A 10,235-nucleotide genomic window follows, 5' to 3' on the forward strand; every position below is an offset into this window, starting at 1 on the left:
ATATGTGTGTGTGTGTGTGTATATATATATATATATATATATATATATATATATAAGATATTTACTGGCAGGATGTAACTAAAAAAAAAACAGGAGACATTTGAGAACAGACATGCATAATTAATGATGAATGAAGTTTAAGAATAGATGCATAATTCATGAAGCTTTTCCTGTCTAAGTGAAAAGTGCAAAATAAAAATCTACACCAAAAGCACAAATTACTAAATCTTGGTCAAATTAAAATGGAAATTACAAATATAAAATTGTATAACTAATTCAAAATATGAATAAAAACTATAATAGCATAATATTTATGATACTAGAACAACACTTAATATGCGATTTATTAATCACACAGACCTAGAAAATTCATGGAAATTCCGATTTATAAATTATTTAAAAATAGATGCAGAATTTATTTAAGCTTTTAAGTGAAAGTGAGCCAGAAAAAAAAAATCTAGACCAAAACACAACAAAATTACAAAAACTTAAACTAAAATTAAAATGGAAAATATAAAAAACTATAATAGTATATTAATGATACTAAAATAGCAGTTAATCACACAGGCCTAGAAGGTCATGAAAATTCCTATAGTTTATATAAAATATTTAAGAATAGATGAATAAAAAATCTAGATGTGAATGCACTGCAAAACAAAACTATATGCTAATTTTCCTTTGGGTACGTATCCATAATATCTACTCTTAATACATACAAATAAAGAAGAAATGCATGTTTATATACCTTCTGAGTGTCAGACTCTGGGCCAGGTTTTGTGTGTGTCTTTGCTCCCTATGAGCTCCGTCTTCCGTTTTGTTCCCTAGTCCGCCATGTCCTCCTGTGGTCCCTCTTCCGCCTTGGCGCCCAGAGCTGACAGATCCATGGTGCCCCGCTCTGGAGGCCTCCCGTCTGGTAACCCTACTCTTAGAGGTCTCCAGAGCGCCCACCCCCCCTCCCCATTGGATGTTTTGGTGGCGTGAGGACACGCCTTCTGGGAGGGGGGAGTAATGTCAGACTCTGGGCCAGGTTTTGTGTGTGTCTTTGCTCCCTATGTGCTCCGTCTTCCAGTTTCTCTGTCTCGTGTTTTGAATTCTTTGTTCCCAGGTGTTTCCTATGTTGATTGTCTTATTAGTTCCAGGTGTCCCTTGTCTTCCCCTCATCAGTTCCTGTGTATTTAAAGTGTGTTCTAGTTCTTGTCCTTTGTCAGTCGTTGAACGTCATCCTGATGTGTCGAGTCCTGTGATCCCCAGCCTTTGTTAATAAAACCCTTTTGATTTATTCTACTCCGTGTCTCCTCGCTCCTTCGTTCCCGTGTTCCTCGTGTGTGTGCACCGTGACACTGAGTGGCAAAAATAATAAAGTCAAACATGTTCAACATTTGCATGCTGACTATAAATATTCCGCAGTAAAATCAAGCCAAAATAAACAGGGCTTTGATTTTACCCTCTTTTCATCTCATTATGAAAATTAATAATCAGTGTAAAGTGCACAGGTTGGTACAAAACCGTTTAATTCTGTTACAGTCCCATGATGCATTGTGTTTGGGAGGTTTGTTCTGCACCAGTGGCTGTTTGGAATGGATCTCTGTGTGGATCTGGACCTTTTCTTTTTTATACAATTTGGTTTTATAATCTAAAAAATACATATTTTTAGATATTCTGCAACAGTTTATGCAAATGGAAACTATCAATGAGAGTGACAGTGGAGATCACATGACCACTGAGTTACATAGACAAGACGGAAGTTCAAGTGATTTTACTGATTTATGAGACCTGTCTCCACCCACATACTGTACAGCATAATAAAAAATAATAACATAATAAAAAAATAATAATGACTGGAAACCATGTCAAATTATCCGTTTGATTGATGGAATTTATCAACTTATGCATGTTACCCTTTTTATAGACTATGATGGCGTATTTCCACAGTTATTAACATCATAAAACTAGCAAAGTTAATCTAAAATGTTAATATTTTGTAAAAAGCACTATACTTTGTGTTTTATTACCTTGCCAATAACTTAAAACTAGTTTCTGCATGAGTGTTTCTAATACAACAGCTAAGGGAGTGATGGCAATTAAACATCTTTCTCACTTCTCAACATAATCAATCTCTCAATATTTTTTTCCTCTTTTAGAGGAGATTTTTTCTTTTGCTGTTGGGGCAAATGGGATTTTCTGTTCACCACTGCAGAAGTTTACCCAGCTATGACGACTTCCGCTACTGAGGTTTCTTGAAATGTCTTAAATGTAGGCAAAAACATGCTAGACCAGCTCTAAACCAGTCTGGAAGAGAATCCATGCTGGTCTAAGCTGGTATTGTCCACCTAACTCAGAGCTGTTCCTTCTTTTTCATCGCAGCACCCAACAGATCCCCCTCAGCCAATGAGATGCCAGAGTCGTTGGCAGAGATATGCTGATTGGCTTTCTGCTGAGTCGCCGTGGGGCTTGGGCTGACGGGATTGGCTGTGCTTGCAGTGGTGCTTCTACTGATTGGTAAGGTGTTGTTTGCCGCATCGTTGCACAGGTTAATGTTGCTGTTTGACGTCACGGCCACATTCACACTTCCTGAACTGGCGGTGTTGATCTGAGTTTGCGGCCAAAATGGAGGGGTGAAAGAAAGCACCCTCTCTGGTGTAAATGTTGATTGGGCTGTGTCCAGGTGCTATGGCAACCCTTGACTAAGGCATACTTTAGATAACAGTTTGGGTACAGGGTCCAGAGAGGAGAAAGCAGGACCCGAATGTTCAGTATCTTCACTCACCCAAGGCAAAGATAAACATATCTAAACCATTTAGACCAGCTCTAAACCAGTCTGGAAGAGAATCCATGCTGGTCTAGGCTGGTATTTTCCATCCAACTCAGAGCTGTTCCTTCATTTTCACCGCAGCACCCAACAGATCCCCCTCAGCCAATGAGATGCCAGAGTCGTTGGCAGAGTTGTGCTGATTGGCTGTCTGCTGAGTCGCTGTGGGGCTTGGGCTGACGGGATTGGCTGTGCTTGCAGTGGTGCTTCTGCTGATTGGCCAGGGGTTGTTTGTCATGCCGTTGCATAGGTTGTTGTTGCTGTTTGAAGTAGCAGCTGCGTTCACACTCCCTGAACTGGCGGTATTGATTTGAGCTTGCGACCAAGTTGGAGGAGTGAAAGAAAACACCCTTTCGGGTGTAGACAGAGATGGGGATGTCTCCAAAGAGAGTCGCAGAGGCAGGGGGCGGCGCGACGGCAACCCTTGACTCGGCCGTACTTTGGGTAACAGCTCGGGCACAGGGTCTGGAAAGGAGAAAGCGGGACCCGAATGTTCGCTGTCTTCACCCACCCAAGGGAGGGCGGAGGAAGGAGGCGCGGGCATGTCAGGCGGAGCCAGGACTTGCGAGCCCATCAACGGATGTGCCAGGGAGCTGGAACTGTCGCCGTGCGCTCTTCGTGGTCTTGGGCGAGGAATGGACGGAGGGATGCAGTGGATGGGCGTCTGAGGGCAACTGTAGAAACCGGGTCTTTCGTATAGAGGCATGGATGAGAATGCATCCTCCATGTCAGCGTTCCAGGCGTGGCTGGGCATCGGAGAGCTCTCGGGATGGAGGTAAAGGGGGAAGCGAGAGAAGGGGGCATGGGGACGTCGCCACAGGAGGGAGACTCGGGATGTGGGTGTAGAGCGGGGGAAATTGGGCGACTGGACGCCCAGAATGCGACTCAAGCTGCCTAGAAATGGAGTGGAATGATTGGCTTCCTCGTGTTCTTTAATCTGCTCCAGATTGTGCTGGAATTCCATTTCCTCTTTGGGAACGCTGAGAGAAAGAGAGAGAACGGTGACCTTGATTATGTTAGACAAAATGTGCTTTTAAATCTTAAAAAAATATTGCCTGGCTCATTTTTACTGATCTATGCAACTTGGTTAAAGGTCACCATGAAATAAAAATTTACTTTTTTGACAGTTCTATTTCTATTAAAGTGGTCATATGATGCGATTTCAAGTTTTCCTTTCTCTGTGGAGTGTTACAAGCTGTTCGTGAATAGATAAGATCCCTAAAGTTGCAAAGACTAAAGTCTCAAACCCAAAGAGATCTTTATAAAAGTCCACACCCTCCTAAAACGCCTCGTTCTAACACGCCCCCACATGTCTACGTCACTGTGGGAAGATTTGCATAACACTGCCCAAATGTTCACACAAAGAAAGAAGGCGTAACATTGATTCTCGCTGTAGTATTGTTGCTGCTGCCGCCATGTTGTGGAGACGCTGTGTTTCTTTGCGAAAGTGAACATACTTTGTTTGGCCTTCCAAAAGAGGACACAACTAGAAATCAGTGGTTAAGTTGTATTTACAACACTGTTCCAGAACAGTTCAGAACAAATATTCGTGTGTGTGCAACGCATTTTATGGAGGACTGTTTCCTGGGAGAGTAGACTACAATGCCGGCTGTTCTGACTCACAGACTGTAAGTACGTTTTCATATTTAAAGAATTTGCCACTGACGATTCAAACGCGAGTTTTGAGCAGTGTAGAGTAGCGCTTGTAGTTTGTAATTTCTCCGATCACAAATGCAGACATGGTTTTATGTTTACGCAGCGCGATGCAACGCAATGGGTAAAAAGACAGTATAAGTCATTATAATCCGTAATTATGTCCCCACTGGATGCAACAAATGCCTCGTTTATAATGGGTTTTAATGTTTTTGTCTTGTCGCGCCGGGACACGGCATCACAGTATGGTAGGGGCGTAACATTTCCGTCACACGCTTGAGGCATTCGGCCAATCACAACGCACTGGATAGCTGGCCAATCACAGCACACCTCACTTTTCAGACCGATGAGCTTTGTAAAAATCGACGCATTTCAGAAAGGCGGGGCATAGAGGAGAAACAATAATGTACAGTATGTGGAAAATAATGTTTTTTGAACCTTAAACCACATAAACACATTTAATTACACCAAATACACAAAATAATGTTCTTTTTTTAGCAACGTCATATGACCCCTTTAAACCTAGCCAAAAAGCCATATGTGTTGATTGTAAAACACAGTAGACTTTAATAACATGCATTACATACAGCATAAATCCGTAATATTATCCCACCCCAACATATAATAATAATTTAAGGCAAGCCACTACATGCAAACCATTGTTTTTTCACTGGTCAATTTTGTTATTTTAGGCTATTTTGCTTTCATGACATGTCTAGTGTAAAGAAAACATCCAAAATACGCATCCATGTTTTTGATTATTTTATTACACTTTACCAATTTTACATCTGTAGATTTTCATTATAATACATATCTTTAAAGGCAGTTTTCTCAAAATGAGTTTTTCTCCAATTCAGCGGCATTTATGTACACCAAACGGTTTTATTCCAATATATATTCTGAAGGTTTTTACAGAGAGGTTTGTTCATATATCATTCATCTGATTTATATAACATACAATTTATGTATACAATTTATAATATAAAATTCCTCAAAACACTCGAAAATGTTTACCGTCTTCCGCCATTATGGAGAGTACCACGACGCATTCGTGTGCATTCCTTCCTCTGCACGTAAACAACAGCAGCAGCACGTCAGCAGCACCACGCGCATATGTTGTTTACATGCAGAGGAACATACACGCATGTGTCGTGGTACTCTCCATAATGGGGGAAGACGGTAACTCGGGGAGAAGAATTGTTGAATAAAGTTGTTATTTTTGCTTTCTTTGCACACAAAAAGTATTCTCGTAGCTTCGTAAAATTAAGCTTGAACCACTGATGTCACATGGACTGTTTTAACGATGTCCTTACTACGTTTCTGGGCCTGGGAACAATTCAGTTGCATTGCTGTCTATGCAGGGTCAGAGAGCTCTCGGATTTCATTAAAAAATATCTTAATTTGTGTTCCGTAGCTGAACAAAGATCTTACAGGTTTGGAACGACATGAGGGTGAGTAATTAATTACAGAATTTTCATTTTTTCGGTGAACTATCCCTTTAACTAGATGATGCCTCATTTGCATATTTAAACATAACATTTTAGAAACCGTGTAATACAAATAAATTGTCGTAATGTACTAATCAGTCAGTGAGTTTTTTACCCTAATCACATGTGCTGCCTTAAATAAGAAAAATAAATAAATTACTTGACATAAGAAAATCACTTAAATTACAATTACTGTTATCAGTATCTGGTATTGTTTTAAAAAACCCAGATCATCATTATTTAACCTTCAATTATTTAACCTTTATTTACTTGTTAACACATTATATATAGAGGGGGTTTATATTTCCAGCTGAATATCCTGTTTCACTTAGAAATGTCACATTACAGAAGTAAAAAAAAAAAAAAAAGAGTTGTTTTTCATGCCACTTTTAGTGGCTATAGAATCAAGAGAATCTACAAAAGATTTTTTAATAAAAATCTGAAGCATGTTTTGACTGAATTTTGTTTGTGCACCCAAAATGTGCATGCATGTGTGTGCTGTAGTTGTACATCGGTGGGTTTAAGTAAGTGTGTGTGTGTGTGTGTGTGTGTGTGTGTGTGTGTGTGTGACCTGATGTCCAAAGCAGATCCCATAAATGAGGGTTTGTGGTGTTCGGCGCTGGCAGCTGTGTAAGGCGGCTGAGGTTCAGATTCATCCCAGTATTTATCTCTCTCAACCAGAGGAACCAGATCATACATCTCATCCACTGACAGCAGAGACACCTGGGGGAAAGACACATCTATTTATGTTTGTATAAGCACAGGTGCTTACAAAAAGGAGAAATATTAATGTTTAACACCTTAGCAATGCTGCAATGTTGGCTCATGTGACACAAAACTAAAGATTTGATGCAGGTATAAAAAAGTGCACTAAAAATACTCCATTATATCATAATAATATATTGTATTATTAGATATTTTCAGGTGCAAAATAAAGTAATATTGTATAACAAATAGTCTTGCATGAGTATTTCTACAATGGCATCAGTAACTGAAAACTGCAATGCTGTAATTCTGCCAACAGATGTCTATAGAAAGTCATATTGGCCCATGATGCATAATCAAATAAATTATTTAGCGCGCCTTATAATACACAGACACAAGTGGGGAGATTTTACCAGAGAGACTGTACAACCAGAAACACAAATCCACAGAGCAAGACAAGACAGAATGACACAAAGGAGATCAAGAAACATGTCATTAGTGGGACAGATGATGTACCTGTAAATTACGGTCCACCAGCCAGTTCGTCTCAAAGTCATCGTCATCCTCCCCAAATGGATTAATGAGCTGCTCTGCCACCTGAAAACACACCAATGCAATTATTTTCTGACTTTTTGTTAAAGATGATTTAGCTACATTACATCAGTGTGATGCAACCATTATTAAAGCGGTGTTTCACTAAATTTGTATGTATAACCAAGTTTTGTGTATGTCATGTCAGCTGCATTGAACTCCATATAATTAGGCAATGTTTATTTAGAGCTAAACAGTAATTTTATTAGATAAAACCAGTTATTAGGGACGGTGAGTGTGGAGTGGAGCCATAACTAATGCGATACTTCACTAATAAGATAACACGCCTTGAGCCAGCCCACATAGAAGAAGAACTGCAGTAAGGTGAAGACGGGCAGGTAGAAGTCCAGGTTGTGACCCGGGTAACCCTGGGCGGGGTCGAGGAACTGCCGACCAATCAGACAAGCCAAAAAGAAACTGTACACAGCCACGGTTACAACCTATGAGAGAGCACAGGACATTTACAAATTGTTTAAAGGAACACTCCACTATTTTTGAAAATAGGCTCATTTTCCAACTCCCCTAGAGTTAAACAGTTGAGTTTTACCGTTTTCTAATCCATTCAGCCGATCTCCGGGTCTGGCGGTAGCACTTTTAGCTGTAGCTTAGCATAGATCATTGAATCTGATTAGACCGTTAGCATCTCGCTCAAAAATGACCAAAGAGTTTAGATATTTTTCTTATTTAAAACTTGACTCTTCTGTAGTTACATCGTGTACTAAGACCGACGGAAAATGAAAAGTTGCGATTTTCTAGGCCAATATGGCTAGGAACTATACTCTCATTCCGGCGAAATAATCAAGGATCTTTGCTGCCGTACCATGGGTGCAGCAGGCGCAATGATATTATGCAGCACCTGAAAATAGGCTAACTTCCGTCAACATAACCAACGTGACCACCTGCATGCACAGGGAGCGTACTGGGGACTATTTTCAGGCGCTGCGTAAGCTAAGCGTATGCTAAGCTACAGCTAAAAGTGCTACCGCCAGACCCAGAGATCGGCTGAATGGATTAGAAAACGGTAAAACTCAACTGTTTAACTCTAGGGGAGTTGGAAAATGAGCCTATTTTCAAAAATAGTGGAGTGTTCCTTTAAAAGCATGGCAAAATTCATAATCTATTCATCATCTACACCAATCATTTCAACCATTCAGTGTGCACAAATGTTCACGCCAATCAATTAGAGATCATCGCTGCACATTCCAACCAATCAGAGATCACTATTAGCCATTCCAACCAATTAGAGATCATTTAAAGATTATTTCCCATTCCATCCAGGGATTAGTCATATATATACTAAATGAATCAATATTGATTGGTCAAACAAATTTGGTCAGTTCAGCTCCATTTCATTTCAGATTTTGCTTGGATCTATACAGGGAACTCTGAAATGTTATGAGTGGTCCGTAGTCTGGCTAGTTCTGTTGTCTTTGTTATTAGTACTAGTAAATGAAGCTAGATGAGTTTCAACCATCAAACCTGTGTGTAAACGAGAGGTAAGCTGATCCAGTCATAGCCATAAAGCCTCATACACTGAGAGCGCAGTGTGTTCAACTCCTACCAGGAGAAAACCCAGAGAAAAAAACTATTGCTCAGAGGGAGAATTATGGAGTTCTTAGTTAAATATCATCTGAATAACTTTGCTTCAGGGCCAGATGTTACTACTGAAATTCCATGATTCCATTACTACTGAAAACTACATGATGTTGGAAACGTGAAAAAAAAGACTTGTGAAACGGTTCCGTCAAAAACATTCACTCGCTCGTAAATTAGTGGTTTAAATCAAAATCAATTTAGTCAGTGAATCGTTCAGTCGTTAGTTCACTGACTCCCTCACTGAACCAGGGGTCAGTTGTTCAAAAAGTTTAATCTGGATCAGAATGATCTGGATTTGGAAATCCCATGTTTTGCTATCCAGAATCAGGTAACCCATCTTACTTTTGTGTCGGTTTTTCAAAGCAAAATTGGATTGGATCACCCTGAACCAGATACACACTTTTTCAGATTTCCAAATCTGGTTAGTGCTCTATGGAGCCCCTAAAGGGACATGGTGATGGAAAAAAAAAACAGAAGATGGGAAAAAAAATGTTTTGCATTCTAGTTTTGCATTGCATTTACACAAATAACTAACTACTTCTGACTGGTCCATCTCTGATAATTGTGCCAAAGTAGTTCCCTTTCGAAAGGGAACTCCACGCTGCGTCCTCTAGAGGGCGCTAGGGGAACACCTTCAGCGTGACCGGTGTCTGAAGCATGAATGAAAAAACGACAATGAACTTGACATTGGCAGGCGGCAGCCTATGACGTAAACAATAAAGTGACTGCGGGTATGAAAGAGCACCTGCGGAATACGTCATCCTCTTCTTTGTCTTCAGAGCCTTGTGTACAGAATAGTGTTAATTTTGTCAGCTATTTTCATTTTAGTCTTAGTCCCGGGCTAAAATGTTCTTGTTGGTTTTGATTATATTTAGTCAACCTTATCCTATTTAGTTTTTGTGAAGTTTTAGTCGACTAAAAGTCTCAACATTTTAGTCTAGTTTTAGTAGAAGAAAACCTGAGGTATTTTAGTCTAGTTTTAGTCAATGAAAACTTGACATTTTAGCAATAAGATTATTATTAATTAACCGTACAGCAGTATTAATTTTGACAGCCATTTTTAATTTAGTCTTAGTCTTACTCAAATGTACATTTTAGTTATCATATTCGTCATGCTGAGATCTCCACTCTTAGGAGCTTCTCAACTAGGGCTGAGTGTTGTTAGGCTTCCTCTCATTTAAAAGAATCATCCTGCTGAAGCCTCCGCTCTTCAGAGCTCCGTCTTTGGCAGTTCCTCTCGTTTAAGAGAGTCATCTTGCTGAAGCCTCCGCTCCCCAGAGCTCTGCTTAGGCAGTAATATGAGTTGTAGGCTCTTTCTTTTTGAGCCTCACTAACTGCCTCTGGCATTTAGTGTAGCTAGGTCTCCTCTCGCTTTAGAGAGTCGTTATGCTGAG

The 10,235-nt window shown here is 40.0% G+C and overlaps 1 protein-coding gene across 1 annotated transcript; it reads right to left on the minus strand.

Annotated features, from left to right (window-relative positions):
- Window positions 1-2,780: 2,780 nt before the first annotated feature.
- Window positions 2,781-9,178, minus strand: LOC107669042 (bestrophin-1-like). Its single transcript, XM_016461142.1, has 6 exons — window positions 9,083-9,178; window positions 8,725-8,802; window positions 7,533-7,685; window positions 7,171-7,251; window positions 6,521-6,672; window positions 2,781-3,789 (listed from the first exon to the last, which is right to left on the minus strand). Exons 1-6 carry the CDS (start codon window positions 9,176-9,178, stop codon window positions 2,865-2,867), a joined length of 1,485 nt encoding a protein of 494 aa, XP_016316628.1. The 3' UTR covers window positions 2,781-2,864.
- Between the last annotated feature and the right edge of the window lie 1,057 nt (window positions 9,179-10,235).

The sequence above is a fragment of the Sinocyclocheilus anshuiensis genome, unplaced genomic scaffold (assembly GCF_001515605.1).
Source record: "Sinocyclocheilus anshuiensis isolate Anshui unplaced genomic scaffold, SAMN03320099.WGS_v1.1 scaffold324, whole genome shotgun sequence".
In the NCBI taxonomy this organism is placed as follows: domain Eukaryota; kingdom Metazoa; phylum Chordata; class Actinopteri; order Cypriniformes; family Cyprinidae; genus Sinocyclocheilus; species Sinocyclocheilus anshuiensis.

Excerpts from the sequence above, each read along its gene's own strand:
- LOC107669042 (XM_016461142.1), bottom strand. The coding sequence starts at position 9,178 with ATGGGTTACCTGATTCTGGATAGCAAAACATGGGATTTCCAAATCCAG. Across the intron at positions 8,803-9,082 it reads AACAACTGACCCCTGGTTCA|GAGTTGAACACACTGCGCTC; the intron begins GTGAGGGAGTCA and ends TTCTCCTGGTAG. Across the intron at positions 6,673-7,170 it reads TGGTGGACCGTAATTTACAG|GTGTCTCTGCTGTCAGTGGA; the intron begins GTACATCATCTG and ends TCTTTCCCCCAG.